Genomic DNA, 20,390 nt, shown 5'->3' with positions numbered 1-20,390 from the left:
TCCTTTTTAAAATTATCTCTCTTTTCCTAAATGGAAGCTCCAGAAGGACAGAGAACATGTCTTCCTTGCTCATTGCTGTGTCCCCAGCACCTACCAAAACACATGACACATAGGTGCCTGGTAAGTACATGCTGGATGAATGAATGAACGAGGGAATGAATGAATGTGTGAATTCCAGAACTAGCATGTTTGTTAACACCTAGATAGTACCAAGGAAAGGATTTTAATTTGTTCGGAGAGGGACCCAGGCACCTGCTTGTCACCCTTCCTGGCCTCCTAAAAGAACAGTGTGAGGCTACCCACCAGACAAGGACCCTTCCAAGCAGCCAACCCACACAAAAGCACATCTTGCAGTCAGGGGAAATGGGCGGATAGTTGCTAATCGAGACTTCCAACTGGGCTGATCTTTCCAAAGTTCGAAAGGCGCCTGCCTCCAGAAATCCCAGGCTGCTCCTGCTGCTGAGGCTGGGGAGGGAGGAGAGGAGGGGCGCGCCTGGACGCCTCTCGGGCTGGCACGAAGAAGCCACATCTCCTCCTCCCTCCTCCCCCCCCCAGCTCCTCTCCAAGAGAGGAAGCAATGCAGATGGAGACGAGAAATAAATATTCCTGCCTGCTCCGTGCCACTGCAGACGTTTTCCAAAATGTCTGGCTTGGACCATGAAATCAAGCCCACCCAGGAAAGGAGGCGCTCAGCGGGAGAAAGAGGAGGAAAGGGTGGCATATTTGTCGATACTTGTCAGCTTTCTGGGGGGCACAGCACATGGCTCATACTTGGCAGCCCTGCTGAGGTGGGGACGTGGTAAGTGCACAGTAATACTTGAAGAATTGAATCAGAAATGGGAGCAGAGTTAAGGAAATCCTGCCAGGGTGGCGGCACCCTCTCTACGCCTTTGTCCAGGGTCCCGGGACTCACAGCTGGCTGTCGCCTCACCGATTTCCAGGCCCTTTGCACAGGCCCGCGGCCCCCCGCTCCACCCTCTGCCATCCACTCGGCTCCACTGCCGCGTAATGAATACAACTGGGCGCAGGAAGTCTTCAAAGGCCCATTGAAATTTGGGCAGGAGCTCAGAATCCACGTGCGGAGCAGATATTCCTGCCACCTCTAAGCACAGCTCGCGCTCTCCAACGCTGGAATACCAGCAGGAGATGAGAACAGAGGCTGCAAATGATAAGTGGGTGCTTTTGGCCGTGGGATGGCCAAGTGTGTGGGAGAAGTGTCACTAAGGAAGGGAAGTTACAGGCCCAGCAATAGGCACTGAAGTGTTCTGCAGTTACGGGGACTTCACTAGGCATGTTGTGAGGCTGCAAAATGTCTCAGAAAAGAGATGAGAGCATGAGAATTTCAGCTTGAAAACTCCTGCACAGGATATGCGAGGTCTTTGTTTCTCCCCCTCCCGTGAGAACCCCACTCCCCGCATGGTGTCCTTGCACGGCTGCCACCGGACCCCCTCCCCACTAGCTCTCTTGGGAAGTCAGTCGTTAGGGTGGGGCCCTTGGATGGACTGAATTTTGTTCTATAAAAAGCAGAGGGGCTTTCCTGGTTTGTACTGGTTCAGGTCCAGTGCGGTAAAAACACTTACTCAAAATGAAGACTCCAAGAATGTGATATCTTTTGTGGGTGTCAGGGGAATGTTTTCCAGAAATGCTGCAGTTAATTCTGCCTCTTTTCACCATTTCCATGACTTCACTGAGGAATGAAAGATTATCTAATATTTCCCACTCATGTGCCCTGAATCCTTTACGAATCTTCCCCACTCATCTGCCCATCTGCCTTCCAGTGCTAGGCAACTGCCAGCTGAATCCCACTCTCTCCAGGAAGTTGTTCAATGGTGGTGGTGGTGGTGGGGGGGGAGTTGGCAAAAGACCTGGCTTCCTATCTCCACTCTGCCCGCTGCTGTGTGACCTTAGACAAATTACTTCCCTCTCTGGGCCTTGGTTTCTTTGTTTGTCAAAGGAGTGGCTGGAGAGGTATCCTTTCAGCTGTGACACGTTATGGGTGGTTCTACAGAGTGATATGGGATAGATTTCCTATTGTCACCATTGCCTATCCCTCCCCACTGTTACCACTAAATTCCAGGGGCTGGGCCATCACGCTTCTGGGATTAAGTTTAGTCCTTCTATCTGGGAAGTTTAGAGCTGCAAATTAAAACAACGCTGGATATGTGGAGACAAGGATGCTATCTAGAATTGATGTAAACGTTTTCTGTCTACATTTCCCTTAATTCCCAGAAAATCGAATGCATGGGAAATACCAACGTAAGGCATATTTAGGGAGAACTTGTGCGCATGTATGTTGGCACTGTATAGTAATCATGTTAGTTATCTTACATTAATGGTAGCCACCATTTATTCAGCCCTACTTTGTGTGAGAACTATGCTACCCTCTTCCCCTTACATCGTTATCTTCACAACAGCTCATCATAGAAGACATTATCCACTCCTCACTCCCATACATCATGGTAGTTGACCACGATTAACACACGTATGCACAAACGCAAACCAAAATTACACAATAGCACCCCTTTCCAAAGCCAAAACTGAAACCAAAGCAAAGCCGAGGCTCAGAGAGGTTGAGACAGTTACTGAAGATCACACAGCTGGTGAATATTGGCAATGGGATTTGAACCTGGTTCTGCGAGATTCCAAAGATGATGATGTGCTACCCCCTACCCTGTGCTGGGCCTCGTCTGGGCAGTCAATGACTTTCTAGGAGATTCCTCATACATTAAGGCTGGTTTAAAGACCTAGAGATAACAGGTCTTAAATTGATTGCCTTTTCTATGACATTGTCAAAGTAGCTGGTCTCAGAGCCAGCAAAACCCCTACTATCAGAAATGGCAGGAAAAGATGCGGCTGTCATAGCCACTGAGCACAAGACAGTGGGAGAACCAGGCCCCCAAAGCAGCCCATTTGCAGTGGCCATCTCCATTGGTCATTTACCTATAGAGAATTAGGCTACCTTTTGCCCACAACCAAACTCATGTCCTATGCCCTTGCCCAATTCTGGCACAGAATTAGAGCCCCTCACGATTTGTACAGACTCAGTCATCTGCTCCAGAGGTTGTAAACTCCAGCGTTCCCAAGCCCAGGCAGGTACACGAATGAGTGAAACAGCCAGGAAGATACTGAAGGAAACTGGCAGACACATGTCTGGTCAATGGAGACCACCGTGATTCAGCTCCAGCAGATAGATAGTTGCTACGCATGTATGCAGACCCAGAGCTGCTAATGTCCCCTTTACAAAGAGAGCCCGGAATATGGACATCTCTGTTAATTCTCCTGATTTTTAAATGTAGGCAAGAACACTGTACCTGACACAGTGAGGACCAAATAAAATGCACTGAAAAGCTCTCTTTGACCTGTAGGTCTCTATTTGCAAGCTTTAAAATTAATGTTCCTCATTTACAGATGCGGAGATGGTAGTCCAGTCACATGAAGTGATTTGTCTGAGATAGCTCACGTGGGCTCAGGCCAGCAACTCTCTTTTGGATACATACATATAGAGACATATATGTGTGTGTGTGTACATACATATACATGCGTACATATTGTATATTCACAAGTGAAATAAAAAGGATTTTGGATTACCTGCTGTCGTGAAGTGTCCTGCTTATTCTAATGTTACTATACATTTGCAGTTGACCTTAATTAACATAATTCTACAAACCCAAACCAAAATGACACATTGGCACCCGGCCCCCAAACCCAAACCCAAACCCAAACCCAAACCCAAACTAAAACAACACCCAGGCGAGAAAGAAGCTCTTTACTTACGGTAAATGACAAAAAAGAAGAAAACAAAGTCCCTTCGTCATATCTGGATAATTTTGCCAGTACTCCTTCCAAGATAGTAACGAACTAGTAAAACAGCAAAAAAGAAGAATTATTATTTCAAACTCTACTTGTTCACAGTAAGGAGCAACATTTCCCAACCACACAGAGATTAGCGATGACCTTGCTCCGTTTGGCATTCTATTATTTGACTCCCGCTTTGGGGGAAAGGAAGAGATTGCTTTCCCATAGCAATATTTGACTTATCCGGCTTTCTCTTCATTATTATGTGATTGCAAATATAGAGTGTTACAGAAGTACAAAGTGACAAAATATTATTGAGTCGCATACAGCCTGCGATAATATTAAATGCACTTTTCAAAATCCAAAACTGCGCAAAGCAGTTTTTACGTTACATATTAGCACTACATTTAATCCAATCTATTTTTATTTGTATTTTATCAGTAATTTGGGGGAAACAGAAGTTTAGCACTGGCAAATATAAATGTCTTCCCATTCAGCATTACTTAGTTAAAATTCTATAATTCATGAGGGTGACTGAAATAGCTTTATCTGACTTTTATGTTTTATTATGACTCTCACTGCATGTGAAACGAGGGGGGAAGGGGTTTTCAGGATGGCAGGATTCCTTATTACCGTTTAACTTTCTGTTTTTAAAATCTAACTTTGTCAGTGCTGGAAAACAAAACAAACATTTTCCACATGACCTAGTGCAACGTCTGGGGACAATTTCTTATTAAGTTAACACATGCCACTTCATCAATTCATCTTCACACGGCTCGCAATCATCAGAAAAAATCATTCCGAGCTGAGCCTGGGTGACGTCCGAGCTTGTTTCCTGAGAGATACAAGTATCCAGCTCAACTTTTTAACGTGTCACATTTTAATGGAAATGCAGATATAACAAAGCGATGTTCACAATGAAACATTTCACCTGAAGCTGAAGGTTACCTTTGCAACCAAGAGTGTTATCATTTCTTTAACAGTTTCTTCAATTAGTTCATCTATTTTTGAATGGTATTGATGCTAAAGAACACAGAAAGACAAATATTAGCATGTTGGGGAGGTGATGGCATTGCATCCGTCAGTAATTTTTAGACAACACAATTTATAAATAAAGCCTGGCCTGCAGACCCAGTTTATTTCCATAGTCCCAGAAGCAGCTGTAAGATTCTGACTCCAGGTCTTTGATGAAGAGAGATCTGAAGCTCTTAAGAAAATTACCAGACACATGGTTCCTCACCCAAGGCTTTTGATGGCTTTGATATGTGTAGATACATACACACTGTTACAAAGAGCATGCATGGAAGGCTTCATGGCCTAGCAGTGTGTGAATCTGGAACTTACAAAACAAGATATCACAGTAGTTTAATTCAGGGGATGAAAAGTTCTCTTTGGAAAACTGCTGGGAGATGTGGCTCAGAATTTGACCAAGATGCTGTGATCGATTTTGCAAAAATGGTTCTGAAACCCTCTGGTACTTTGGGTTAGTGCCTCAGAGCCCGCTAGTTCTATCTCTAGATGTTGACTAAGTGCCGAGGCAAAGTATTATTTTCTTGACCCTGTGGCAGCCACTTGTTTTCTCTATTCATAGCTAAGCAGACCCAGGTTTGGAGCCTTCCCTAAGTCTCCTGTGAAGTTTTTCAATTTCTCTAATGGCCGCTGTCGATTAAATTTAAATAGTAATGCGAAAACAAACCCCCACACAAACAAAAATCTGCTATAAATGCCAGGAAAAAAGGAAAAGCAATTTCAACAGAAAATACTGTATGCCAGTTCCTTGACATTTATTAGATCATTTTAGTATCCATTTGAATTATTCCATATTCCTTTATAAAAAATAACAATGCAAAACATTGCTATTTGGAAAGGAAAATGCACTTACCCACTCTTTAGCAAACTTTCAGAAGGATGATTAATTAGGAATAGAAAAAAAAAAGGAACAGTGCAAATAAAAATTAGGACAAAAAGACACATGAGAAAATGAAAATTAAACAAACCATTCAAAAGGCTATGAAAACATACAGAAATAATAAGCGATGGGAATGTGGTTTGATATTCTGATAACTGGCAATCAGAATTAATGAAAGTGAGTGGAGGGATGTGAATTAAGTTAATTCATAAAAGTCACAAGGGAATTTCGTATGTAATTGGAAGACCTAGATAAAGCCCCAGTGCAAAATTGGGAAGTTATGTTGCCTAAGAAAATATAGTTCAGTTTCCTCATCTGTAAGAAAACAGATAATACTACTAACCACTCAGGACCAATGGGTGTGGTAGAAAGGGAAACTAGTACATATACTGATTTTGGAAAGAGAAGAAAGCAAACCCTGTTTAAAGATATTTAGCAGGTCTGTTCTTCTATTATTATTCTTACTTATTATTATTAATATTATTTAAAAATCATTTCTTGGCAGTCCTGCTCTCAGACTCATAGATTTGTTGTGAAAATCAAGTGAGAATTGGATGTGAAAACATCTTGTTAACTATAATAGCAGTTCAAATATTATACATTCAAGCTCATAAAGCAGAAACTAAGGATAAGGAGATACAGTCTTATTGCTCAGCTCTCTCATTTTAGTTCTCTTTCAGTTGATTAGAGGAAAAACAATAAACCAAATGGTCCGTGTTGTGTAGTCCCAGTGATTCAGAACCCACGTTGGCTCTCCTGCTAGCTTCACGAAGGGATTTACTAGTAAGTGGCATAAACCTGAAGTTAAATGCAAAAACTATCTGCAGAATTCTGTGCTAGAAACACAAAGAAAGATGTCAGAGCAAAAGAATTCAGGAATATTGACAGGGCTCCAAATTCATTTTTAGGTCTTGAGATAAGATCCAGTATCACAGGCTTACTTTCTTCCTCATGTGACTGCCTCGCTCTGCTTGATTTTCTTTGGATTACTATAAATGATTCACATTTATTAAATTAATTATGAAATTCAACTAACTCAGAAAAGCAAGTTGTGGGCAAAATAATACAATCTGATATATTAAATGGGGGTTTCTAACCAAGCAAAGAAATTACTGAGAATAGAAACATTCTCCTGAAAAACTTGGCTGAAATGGCAAGCAGAGCCAAGAGCGGTCGTTTTCCACGCACCAGAAAAGACACAGGCTTTTGGTCTGAGGTGTTAGTAATGCCATTCTTTCTTGAAAATCAAATAGGCTTTCTCTTCACAAGTAAGTGAACCTCAAACCTTTTCATTCTGGAAGAAGTCCAAACTAAAGTATATGGAGATGTGGTGGGTTTATGGGAACCTCTTCCGGCCTTCAATTTCTCCATGCTAAACTTGGTCCTGACCTCCCTACAGAGAGTCCCACTGTCTCTCCCTTTCACGCTGTACAAATGTGATTATCTCCACTCCTGTTCGCATTTCTTTCTTCCTGCTATGAAAAAGTTGTTTTGATATAATTATTCTGCTTCCTACTTCCAGAGGAAATTTGAACATGCCAATCTCTATTGGTCTATTTCCTTATCTCCTCAATGGGGCTAGGATTACCCCTGTGTATATAGGAAGCATATTCACCTAACACGGTAGTGAAGCAATGTATGGAAATATGGTTTAGAAATTTAGAAGGACTATGTAGCAATATTACTATCATTAACTGATTAGCATTATGGTTATCTGTATGTTTACATTTCTCTAACATTCACCTAAAAGCTATATATATTCTATGGTATGTAAATTATAATCTGAATTAAATAAAACCTGCTTTGGGAAAGATAGGACAGCAGGGTAACATCTACTCTGCTTATCATGCACTGAAGTGGTATACATCAAAGCAGTCCCCATTCCTATACAAGTAAATACAAAATGCATGAATTTCTTTTACCAGATTCTCCTGAGACTCATTTGATTGACTCGCTTTTCTGGGGCAATAGTGAGCACTCCGTCTTCATTCTGCTCTTTCTGGGGAGATTATTTGTTCCATGCATACTTGAAGCTCCATGAGGGGTATAAACACTATCAGGGCATCTTTTAAGTACCATCCCCCGGAATAAGATAATCTTGTCATAAAGTCTCTTGCAGTCAGATGGATTATCCAGTTCCATCTGCATCCCAATATGGGTACAAAGAGGGATCCTTCCTATTTTTCCAGTTCCCTCTCTGGGTGTCATTGGATTGGCTTGACCCTAGTAGTAGTAGTAGTAGTAGTAGTAGTAGTAATAGTAATAGTAGTATTAGTAATAACAACAATACCCATAAATTACATTCTGGGGCACTAGATCATGATAATAGCAAGGGAACTGCTAATCTTAAATGGTATGGAAAGTTTGGGGCGTTCACTGCTGCTTCTGTTGAGCTAAGCTGCTGCAAATTCACAATCACTTTGTAAAAATCATTCCACTTGACTTCCTGTACTGCACATTTTGCCTTGTCATGGAACAGATTGTGTGTATGTTGTCTTTCTGTTAAGACCATCTGACCTTGGAAATGAGACGAAAACACACTAGACCAAGTGAGAAACTATTTAATACACAATTTTCTCTCTATTGGTGCTTCGTAAATTTTAATGAAAAAATAAATATTTAAGAAGGAAAAGTATGGTTAACAAATGCTTCAACAGCTGCCTTTAGATGAGACTTTACCCTGGTGATGAAACTCAGGAAGTGATCTTAAGATAGGAAACTATTGTATCACCTCTCCAGTCACTAGGCTAAAACACATTGTGGGAGTTGAAATCCAGGTAGAAGCAGGTATCTATAACTAGATCTGCATGTGAGTTTAACATCCAATACTCACAAAGTGAAAACTACATGAAAACATTGAACTTATATCTAGTCTCTTACTTTCCAGTCATCCTTGGCCAATATCATTTTTACAATTCAGTTGACATTGGATATGACTATCCCCGTTCTGCAAAATGAAAAAAATTAAAGAGACACCATTTGCATGAGACTTCCCATTGAAGTTCTCCTCAAGGTCATAACCAGCAAGGTCCTTCAAAGGAAGTATATATTTACAGAAAATGATGTCTGGCTTCCTTCTGACTATTCTCAGTCACTTGGTATTCTAACTGAGGTCTCATATTTCCATGAGTTGGTCACATAGGTGTCTCTGATTCAATTATGCTAAGGAGAAATGGCATAGAGGTCTCCCTAGCACGGCTTGGGAAACTGGCAGGCTTAGGATAAGAGCCAAAGACTAGAATACAGTATTGGATAAGTCCTTAATAAAGATCATTTGGTTTAGAGAGAGGGGTGAGGGGCTCTGGAAAAATGGGAAATGTTCACCAGCCTTAGTTATTGTTTTAATTAAAAAAGAAGAAGAATGATGAATTATTTGGGATACATAAAGTGTTTTCTACTTTATCAAATAAAACAATGTCCTGAAAGAAGGAGGCATTGGTTCTTAGCCTCAAAAATGTTACTATTTGGGCATATCTGAGACAATGTTCTAATCTTCCATCCAGAAATGAGGGAGCTATATCCTCAGTTTTCATAAGCTCCATATATCTCAAAGGTTGTGTGTTACATGCTCTCTCACATGACAAATGATGACAGTAAGGTTGTAAGAGTAAAGGACTTGCTCAAGGTCACAGAGTTTGGCAACTAAGGTATAGGGCTCCATAAAATGTACTTATTAAGTCACTAGACAACTTGTTTTTCTAGAAAACCAAGACTCCAAGGTTAAGGGAAAATCATTTTACTGTAGCATAGAAATGATTAGTGGTAAAGATAAGAGCAGGGTCCCCTTGTGACAAAATCAACTTGCTATTTTTTCATCATATATCTCCAACTAGGGGCTAACAGTTTGGTCTAAATGGGTCCATAGCCACCCCCACCCCCCCTCCGAAATGCAAAACTGTGGGAAAGTTTTTTTTTTTTCCCCTGGATATTTGTTCCCTAAATTTCACCACATTTTCAGTGCAGCCTGTGACAATAACCCTTGCCACCCAACACCCACTAGTCTCCCCAAATCCCAGTTGAAAAAGAAAGAAGATCAGAGTGACTTGGCTTGTCTGGAAAGATTGCTAGCATCTGACTAGGTATGTGGGAGTTCTTTAAATGTGGCCATTGTTGAGTCAATCTGAGGAGGGCCTGTAAGAGCTGCTGAGTGGAAAAGAGGCCAGTCCTATTGCAACAACCCTTCTTCATTCCTTGAATGAGGTCAGCTTTGTGAAACTCAGTTGAAAAGGACATCTTGGGAAGCTCCAAGGGGAAAGAGATGAACTGGACTCCATCAAACTTAAAAAAAGATTGTGTTTTAAGGGATACTACCAAGAAAGTGAAAAAGACAACTGGCCGAATGGGACAAAATAGTTGCAAATCATATCTATGATAAGGGTCTAGTATCCAGAATATATAAAGAAGTCTTACCACTAAACAATTAAAAGACAGTTTAATTTTTTTTTTGTTATGGGCAAAGGATGTGAATAGACTTTTCTTCAAAGAAGATTTGCAAATGGTCAATAGACACATAAAAAGATGACCAACATCCCTGCAAATCAAAACCATAGTAAGATACCACTGCACACACACAAGGGTGGTTAGGGAATATAAAATGGTGCAGCCACTTTGGGAAACAACTTGGCAGTTCCTCAAAAAGTTAAACGTAGAGTGACCATATGGCCCAGCAAGTTCAATCTGAGGTATATATCCGGGAGAGTTAAAAACATAGGTCCACATGAAAACTCGTACATGAATGTTTACAGCAGTATTACTTGTAGCCGCTAAAAAGTGGAAACAACTCCAACGTCAATCAACTGATGAACTGAAAAATAAGATGTAGTATCACCATATAATAAAATTCTATTCAGTATAAAAAGAAATGAAGCGCTGACACATGTGACAACACGAGTCTTGTGAAAACACGGTGTCACATGAAAGAAGCCAGTCACAAAAGGCCACATGAGATTTCATTTATATGAAATGCACAGGGATCCCTGGGTGGCGCAGCAGTTTAGCGCCTGCTGTTGGCCCAGGGCGCGATCCTGGAGACCCGGGATTGAATCCCACATGGGGCTCCCGGTGCATGGAGCCTGCTTCTCCCTCTGCCTATGTCTCTGCCTCTCTCTCTCTCTCTCTCTCTCTCTCTCTGTGACTATCATAAATAAATAAAATAAATAAATAAAATGCACAGAATAAGCAAGTCCTTAGGCACAGAAAGTAGGGGGGTAGTTACCCAAGGCTCGGGAGGGAGGGTTGGGGAATTAGTATTCATAGGTCAGGTTTCTTTTTAGGGTGATGGAAGACTCTTAGAGCTGATTGTAGTGACGGTTGCCCAGCTTTGTGAATATACTAAAAACTATTGAATTGTATATTTCAAAAGGGTGGATTTTATGGCACATGAATTACATCTCAATTTTTAAAAAAGGATACTCCACGGGAGAAAAATTTGGGAGGGATAGAATTTGGGAATGTTTGAGTTTAAAGGGATCTTAGTGAACATTACAGATCACCCAAAGCAGGGTTTTTCAAGCAGGCTCTGTGAAGCCTAAGAGACTTCAGGTGCGCAGCAAAGAAATGCAGAGGTGGAAAGGAACATGGTAGCTTGTGCACTGGGCCCCTCTTCCCTGACCACCCCCCTCCACTCTATCCACAGCAGCTCTCATTTTATTTATTTCACATGCTAGCCTTCTTTGGTAAGGTTTGAAGAACTGATTCCGCAGCTCAAAATAGCCTGAATTGAATTAGAATAGTGCCATCATTTTAAAGATGAGAAAACTAAGACCCAGCTCATTTGCTGCACAGCCAAGGTCAGAACCCTGGTGGCTGAACACCCACCCTGAGCCTGTCTCAGGGGGCTGTCCTTCATGCATGAACCCTATCCTTTTTGGATACTGAGTCTCCGGACCAGTGATTCTCAAACTGTGGACTCCGGACCAGCTAGCAGCAGCAGCAGCAGCATAACAGAGATGCTGCTGGGACCACAACCCAGACCTATGGCAACTCTTGGGGTCAGACCCAACAATCTGGGTTTTGAGAAGCTCTCCAGATGAGTTTGATGCCTACTGTAATGTTGAGAACTACTGCTCCAGGCCATTCACATGCAGCACAAGTTGCTGCAAAAAGAGAACTGAGGGCCTCCTGCATTTGCCCCTACAGCCTAGAACATGACCCCCGAGGAAATGTCCCTCAAAAGAAAGTTACCCAGAAGCAAACACTAACAAGGGTGGCTGAGGAAGCTGATCAGTGGGGAAAGAAGGTTGGAGATGATGTTGCCAGGAAGAGAATACCACCAACCCACATTTAAAAATGGAAGGTGCCGATAAGAGAAAATAAATAACGAATAAGGAGCAAATATAATTTAGTAAGAATTCTGAGCATGTAAGGCTGGTATCGAAAGATCTGATTTAGGAGCAATTTATGCCAATTGGCAACAACATGAGAGTTGCCAGAAATGTTTCTGAATTAATTCTAAATTGGTATATGAATATCTAGCTGGCTTGAGGCCATCGGAGAAAAATGATCATGATAGTCTTTAATCAAGCCCGAGTTGCTGCTTCTTTCTCCTTTACATTTTAAATACCACTTTGGAATTGGAAATTTAGCAAAGGACTAACCTTTTGGTCAGGGAAGATGCACAATCAACTCAATCTAAGGAGCCTGGAAAGTCTGTGATTTCTTAAGAATTCAGAACCTGCTGGCTGGGGACGGGGGTAGCAGGATGATACAACATTATATATCGTGGAGTTTGCTTGATGCAAGAAAGAGAGCTCTCCTGCGATCCAGATGTTCAAAGTGATAAAATGCACTTCAAATGTGAAAATGACTTGCACTCTGGCAAACAGATCTGTTGGAGATACCAGCCTAATAAATAAGGTCATCACACATTATTTGACTTAAGGAACTTTATGGCCACCCCAACTCTAACCAAGAATCACTTCCAAGTGACTGGCATTCTCATTAGCACATGCCTTAGAAATTTACTTAACAAACAGATACCAAACATTCATCTGTAGTAGCTTAATCCACAAATGTTAGAGGATATTTCTGAAACTAGCAGACTAGTGTAGATGGAAGGAATTTGTGAAGTTTTCTTTTACATGATCAATGGAAGGGGAAAAAAAAAATCTGTATTTTTTTTTTTTTTTTTTTTTTTTTTTTACCTCTTGGCCCATTTCCATGCTGCAAAGTTTTGTTGATTGAGCTTTGGCATCAACCATAACATTAAACATGGTGCATATTGACTGTGGGACTCGAAAATCTGTTGATCGACTGGTTTTTTGCAGCTTAACTTCAAATGCAATCCTGGTTCTATTAAAACAAAGTAGGAAAAGACCAATTCAGCATTCATGGAAGCAGGTGGAGGAGACATTTTCTGAGAGGTCAGTGAAAAAGAAAATTGAAGGCTGTAATCAGTTTCAATCGACAATGACTTCACATGTGTTCTTTTAAAAATGACTTTCCCAACTAAGGAAGGCCTATTCACAGAGACAGCCATGTAAACCCTTCCTTTCTCGGCAGTACACAGAACACCTGTAGCTCAGCGTATTTCTGTCTATAGTTTACATGCTATGGAGATCCCTAATTGCAGGAGAATGAATGAATTAACAAAAACCCAATTATAGCATTATAGCATATGTAAGTTCTCTCACATTGGCAACAGCCTACCTTGAATCACTTCATTAAAAAAACAAAAAACAAAAAAGCGGCTTCTAATCTCCAAAATCTCATGGTGGGGGGAAAAAAATCTTAAATGACATTTATTGTTTTTTTTTCTTTTGGTTTTGAAAGACTGGAGTAAAAAAAAAATCCAGTTATTATATGGCTTTAAAGACTAAAAAAATAAGATAGGTACCTTTGGGGAGGAAAGTTAAATTAGGAGGAGTGGTGTCAGGGACTTCCACTGTGTTTGTTGGCAATGTCTATTTTTCTGCAATGAGTATGTATATCTATATATTTTTTAAGAGTGTATATTTTTTATAAGTGAAAATGCCATAATATACTTACCAACTCAAGAACTATGTAATGGGGAAAACTTAATGGGACCTAATTCTGATATAGGTCAAATTATGATCCCGACAATGTGCTAACTGCTCACAGGAAAAAACCTAGTCTGACATGGCCAGCTGGTAATACAGGTGTGAGATTTAATCCTTGGTATCAGCATTGTAAAGGGGACCAGTTATATTTTAAAAGGTTTTAGAGAAGTGGGTCACATCATCACATGCCTTGAAAGAACAGCACCTGGTTGGTAAGTGGTTTTATTAAAGCTCCTTTCGCCCAATGCATCTTTTCAGTATTGTTCGCTGTCAGGTTCTGGAGATCATGCAGCCACCAGGAAAGCATTGCTTCAAGAGGTATTAGTAGCAGTTTTCTAACAGTGCAGAAGAGGACCACACAGCTAGTTAGCTCAGGAAAGGATGCCAGCTTGCTAACACACCCTGAGTGCATGCAGGGAAGCCAAGTATAATTTCTAAGGTTGGAAGCCTAGTTCTTAAGAAAAAAAAAAAAAAAAAAACTTAAAAAAAAAAAACCCTTAAAGCACTCCTATATATTATATGATCATGTTAAAGATAAATGTATCTTGGCTTCTAAAGACTCGGTGCATTGAAGTAGCTTTCTAATCATGATGATCATTTTAAGCTACACTGAAAATACATCCTTTTCTGGTTTTGTGAAAAGGCGGTCTGATGGGGACAGAGTTGGACAGACCCCTGGGCTTATCTTCTGAGGCCGGCATGCCAACTCTGGCCCAACTGAAGAAAGGGAAGTGCTACATCTTTCCCTTACAATGAAGTAAATGTCTTCTGTTTTCACAGGGGAACTGTGAATTGCCCTTGGAGGGTGTGGCTGTGAAGAGGGGAAACCAAATGCAAAATTAATATGACTGGGAGGGCTCCATGGAGCAAAATGCCAGGGATGGAAAAGTCACTGAATTCAGCTGACGGTCTTCCAGAATAAGGCTGAGGGTGCTGCATTTCGGTGGAACACAGTATCTGATATAGACTAGACTAGAGGCTTTGTCACGTTCATCGGATGAATGACTTTTGGATGTTGCATATTTACATCTATGAAATAATGTCCTTACGGTGGCGTCCTTCTAGAATGACAGCCATTTATTCAGTCTCAAAGAGGAAAGTGATGGTTCTAGGCTCTGCTCATATAGATTCTATATCTTAAAGCATCCAAGGACTTTTTCATGTTTTACTCTCTGCATCTGGAGGTCAGAGGATGATATTTACACTTACATTTGCAGTTGTCTGCTTTCATCTGGGGCCGTAATTGGAAGGGACATCATGAGATTTAAGCATCCAGTGTCAAGTGGGAATGTTGACCAACTTTAATTCAAAAAAGGTTACTTTAACAGCTACTATGTCCCAAGCATGCTGCTGGGATTTGGGGAGGGCTGGGAGCTCAAAACAAATAAGATAGACTCCCTGCCGCTGAGTAGTTCACACTTTAAGGTGGCTGGCCACAGACATCTGTGGTAAGGGATAAGATGGAGTCACTGTCTATCCTTCACATTTACACGTCTTCCCATTTTTTCACCTCAACTCCCCACGTCCAACTCCCTATTCCCAAAACTAGCTTCTCAGAAGGGCATATATGTCTTTTGGTACAATTGTGTGCACAGATCAGAAAACAGTGTTCATTCTAATGTGCTACAGCCCTGAGTACAGATTGGGACCACAGGGGAACTGCCCCGTGAGAGGTTTTTGGTGGAATGGCTTGGCTACAAGAAAAGAGTTGCTTTTCCTATAACTGATGGAAACTATGTAGAAAATGGTAGAATTCAAAATTCTAAGGGAACATTTTGACCTTGAGTTTGAACAATAGTCCTGCCCTTGGTTCGAAGAGTAGGAAGAAAAGAACAAAATGCAAAATTTGGATCACCAGGACTTTGAGCTTTCAGAAGTGCCGTCAAACACCTGCCCAGACTCTGCACAGCACGTAGCTATTTCCCCAGTTCCTGCTGAGACGTTCACCTGCCTGGGCCCGTGTTGTTCTTTTGCCCTTTTGGTTTCCAGTTTTGATGCAATTACTTCTCTTTTCTTCTTCCAGGATATAAAATTCAGAGCGCTCCTAGACAAACGCAGCCCCCATCACCCACAACTGATCCATCAACGAAACTATCCAACATCTGGAGATCTGGAGTGGCCTGTGCTGTTGGTGGCCTTTCTTTCTTTCTTTCTTTCTTTCTTTCTTTCTTTCTTTCTTTCTTTCTTTCTTTCTTTTTCTTTTTTCTTTCTTTCTATTTCGTTTTGAATGAGGGAAAAGTAATGGAACAATTATGAACTGGAAAAGGAACTTGGATGTGTGTCTGGGGATAGGGTGATGATAATGATGTTAAACCAGAAGAATTCCATCTCTGTGTCTGATACACACATATAGATAGTCCAGGAGGGAAGGGATGTGGTCTTTCATTCTTCACGGCATGCCAAGAATGTAGCCCTGTGCTTGGCAGGTAGGAGGAGCTAAAGAATCTTTGTTGAATGGATGCATATTGTTCTCATTTTCTTCTCTTCACCTTTTCACAGTCTACCTGGGAACTTGAAGCCCAGCATTCCCACCCCAATCCTATATGCCATGGCAATATAGGGGGCAGGAACTCGTAGGAAATCAAAATGGACATTTAAGGTCTCATGCTCCCTTACCGATATCTAGTTCAACTTGGGGTAGGACAACTAGGAGTTGGCACATAATATGCGCTCAGTTCATGTGTATGGGATGAATGATGCTGCTGAGATACTGCTCACATCCCTGAAAAGTCCTTCATTTTCTACTGCCTGTACTGGATAGACTGGCTCCAGAACCACATGTACTTCTTTTTCCATAGCCTTCTCCTCATGCAGACACTTACACCTTTAACGAATATTTTCTAAGTAAATATTTTCTGTCAGATGCTGCTAGATACCAGGGATACAAAGAGGAACAGGAACACACACGCGTCCTCTCCTCATGGAACTGAGTGAAAACACTGGCTACCATACTGCGTTGGTTTTGGGACAGGTGTGGGGCAGGTGAACAGGAGCTAGACTTGGGGGCCACCAGCTGACTGGGCCAAGCAATCACCTTCTCAAAAAAAAATCCAAATTACAGCCAATCAAAAGAGGTGCCAGCTACCATTCCCTGAGTCAGAGTATGGCAGGGAAGGCGTGTGGGGCCTGTCCAACCGCCAGGCTTACCTTTTGACACAAGATTCAATCATGTCACTCGCCATCAGCTTTAGCCGTTGTTCTAAGTGCTTTCCAAACTCTTCTTCGGGCCAGTGCAAGTCCCGAATGAAGGTCTGAAGGGCGTCGAGTTTCCAGAACAGGTCTTCTGAGGTGCCTGATCCATTACTGGCAGGATAAAAGTTAGAAAACAAGAGTCACCCAGGGGGCCTTGGGTTCTGGAAAAGCTGACACAAAGACAACTGGGAGCTAGAAGGCTCAAGGCAAACAGTGGCTTCAACATACAAAACGACGCATGTTGGCGGTGGAGGTGGGGGGAAGTCTCCACCAGCAGATTTTGAGTTTTACCATACATGACTTAGTCTGCTTTGTTCGGCCAATTATTCCAGACCAGTGAGAAGTCTGAGGAAAGGTGTTGCCCCACCATGACTCGGAGACGGTGTATGGTAAAAATCAGCCTTCTTTTAATAACCACATTAACACATGTGATGATTCAGATGAAGGCCACAAACCAGAGGGAGAAGTAAGTTTCAACGGATAATAACTACATGGCAACATGCAGTTATTAAAATTCAGGGTTTCATGCACTTCCCCAGCTCCCCTCCAGAGCAGAGGCCTCTTGGAGATTGCACAAGACTTTCAGTTTTAAAAGGACAGTGCTAACAAAGTGGTGAGCGAGGACCTGCTTTCTCTCTTGAAGAGCTGGAAAGAAACTGGGGTGACTCAAATCAAGACGAGTACACCTGGATACCTCGAGTCCAATATTCGTGTTCAGTTTGGTTCGCACTCCAATTATCATAGACCAGCCTGTTGCAGAGGCAGACCCAGGACGAGGTGAGTTGCAGTTGTGGGGGGGGGGGGGCTGATGAGCCAACAAGGGATATTTGCAAAGTCTTAGGGCTCAAAACACGAGCTCTTTTACCATTGCACCACCTTACCCAGTCCCCTGTACAGATGGAGAAATTGGTCTTGATTCTTTTCTGTACAATGACGTCTCGGAAACTTTTACCTGGGGCATCCACGGAAAGCCTGTATATGAGAAATGCTCCGCCTCTCACCCTCTTGTCCTTCTCTGGCTGGCTTTCTCTTTGGTAACAGTCCCATTTGGAGCTCTGAGGGGTGGCCACCCAACCCCCCTTCCTCGCATACCACTAATGCTAACACGGTAATTTATAAAATGTCCAACACACCATGCATTACCACTTGTTCTGACATCGTCTATAGAAACAGATGAGAGTGGGTGTTTCTATTGTGACAGATGCCAGCTGCATTGAATTAATGCTTCAGAGAGAAATATAGCTAGTGCATAAACGCATACACAGCTACTGTGGGGTGGGGTGGGGGCAAACTCCCAACATGCCGAGAGGGAGCCTACGGCCTGGACCAACAGGGTAATGTTTCCAAGGACAGACCAGTCTGAGGTCAGTATGTAGATGTATCTGACACGCAGAAGAAGGTAACATGGAAACACGTCCTTAAAATGAAAGGTGGCAAAGGAGGAAACTAGAATTATGAAAAGATATAGAATCAGGCATTTCCTGGTGGGTGATTGAGGATCTATGCCTTCTATTCAGATCCTGCCATAAGCACCGTTTAAAAGTGGGGGAATGCATTGTTTCTTCGTGAAAGTTCAGCCTTCCCCCTACCCCAACCTAGGCTTGGGAAAAAGAAACCCCAACTTTGTCTAGTCTAAACCCCGTTTTGGAACTGCATAGTTGTATGTTTTAAATCATTAAGTACATATGAATGCAATAATTGGTATTTATTACAACAACATTTTGACACCCATCTGGTTTCAGAGTTTCAAAAAATTCTTCTAGGGTTTTTTTTTTCTTTGAAGAGCTTATTATTAAGTTTTGACATGAGGAAAAGAATATTTTCTTTTTATTTTTAAGATAAACTGTTAATGTTAAGGCAATAGCACCAAGATTATTTTGATTGCTGAGCAGTTACCAAAATGTGTTCCCACTCATGCCTTAATTAATTGAATGGAGACCATTATCTGCTTTATTACAATGTCTTGATTCATATCTTTTCAAAAACAATGCCACGGAGCATGCAGAGAAGAAGGTAAGAAAAGCTTTCAGGTATTTATATTTTAATTTTTAACAGATACTACCTAATCTAACTTTTGATATAGTCATCTTAGCATGAATATGATTTACTTTTTTTAGAAGAATTTTTTTTTCTCAGTTATAAATTTTTTGGAGGTTTTAGTTTGTCTTTAAAAGAGAATCAGACACATTGACCATATGATTTCACTGTGACTTGTGAACGAATATAGGTTTTTAAAAATGTTAGGCAACTTTGAAGCAGCCAAGTAGAGCAGTCATTTAATGTCCTGTTTCTACCTGGATCGCTGCAAAAATAAAAATGTTGCGGGCCATCTTGATGAATGTGATTTCAAGATTTCAAAACATCACTGCCAGTTTCAGATCATTTTTTATTCCTTTGATAATAACACTTCCCTTTGAAAATGTGCCAATTTATTCTTTCAAGAAAAAGCTTATCTGGACTATAATTAGCTGTGGTCTAAGAAAAGGATCAAAGGAGGGTATAGAATCACTAAACCCTATTTCACTTATTAAATCATGCACATGGTTTTAATTTAATTTCCCTGAGGTAGAATTTAGGGGTGCTGGATCTTCTTCTTGCCAAGGGAAAAAAAAGCGGGTTCAGCTGCTCAACCTCAACCCCTGAGCTGCTTGCTGCTTTAAAGGGGCAGCCAGGCCTCCCCAAAAGACAAATCCCATGCATTCCTGGCATTTGCATCGATGAATGTAAAGAATGGCCCTATCCTCAGACCACAGATGATACGGCTGCTGCAAAATTTAATTATTTGTTGTTTGACTCTTACATTCTCAAATTTAGATATCTTCTTGCTACCTAGATCCCAATGCTCCATATTGCATTATGACCTTGGAAAGTATCTTTACATAACATAGACATTACTAAGGCTTGATCCATTCAGAAGTTTTCATTTAGCCTTGAACATACTGTTACTATATCCTGCCATTTGCTGACACCAGAAATATGCTTTATGGTTTAAACAGTCTCTAGGAATTTTTTATTTAAAGCAAACCCCAGCTTCTAGGTAAGTGTGCTTCCTTCTTAGATTTGGATCAGGCCAGAGATGACTGGCCAGCCCATCCAAGAGGTTTCTTGAACTATTTTTGAATGAATAACTCCTAGAGTCATGGCACCTGAATTAAAAAAGAAAGAAAGAAAGAAGAGAAAAGCAACAACAAAAAAACAAAACATGGGCAGACTCCTTTTGCAAAAGAATTCAGGAAGTGAAACATAGTCCTCAAGCGTTCAGTGGGCGTAAGACAAATTGTTAGTGCTGTATATATAGCAAACGTCTTACAAACACGCTGCATGCCAGAAATAAACAATATTGTCTCTGTATGATCAGCAAAATATGTCTAATTATCCATCTCCATCTCTGTTACATAGGATGTATAGAAATAAACAATACATATCCATGCCAAGATCACTTAAATTTAAATTAGATCTAATGTGAACTGAATACA

The 20,390-nt window shown here is 41.3% G+C and overlaps 1 protein-coding gene across 6 annotated transcripts in view; it reads right to left on the bottom strand.

The window, feature by feature from the left end:
* The window catches only part of CADPS (calcium dependent secretion activator), a 466,408-nt gene that overhangs the window by 65,914 nt on the left and 380,104 nt on the right, over window positions 1–20,390 (bottom strand). For all 6 annotated transcript variants that reach the window (XM_055344208.1, XM_055344212.1, XM_055344209.1 and 3 more), the window contains 4 exons: window positions 16,870–17,025; window positions 12,847–12,994; window positions 4,744–4,818; window positions 3,775–3,858 (listed from right to left, as the gene is read on the bottom strand). In XM_055344208.1, coding sequence (XP_055200183.1) covers window positions 3,775–3,858; window positions 4,744–4,818; window positions 12,847–12,994; window positions 16,870–17,025 — 463 coding nt within the window. The remainder of the gene's footprint in view (window positions 1–3,774; window positions 3,859–4,743; window positions 4,819–12,846; window positions 12,995–16,869; window positions 17,026–20,390) is intronic.

Source organism: Nyctereutes procyonoides, unplaced genomic scaffold, assembly GCF_905146905.1.
Source record: "Nyctereutes procyonoides isolate TBG_1078 unplaced genomic scaffold, NYPRO_anot_genome, whole genome shotgun sequence".
NCBI lineage: Eukaryota > Metazoa > Chordata > Mammalia > Carnivora > Canidae > Nyctereutes > Nyctereutes procyonoides.
Note: the sequence above shows the minus strand (reverse complement) of the source record. Positions and strands in the feature narration are given on the sequence as shown.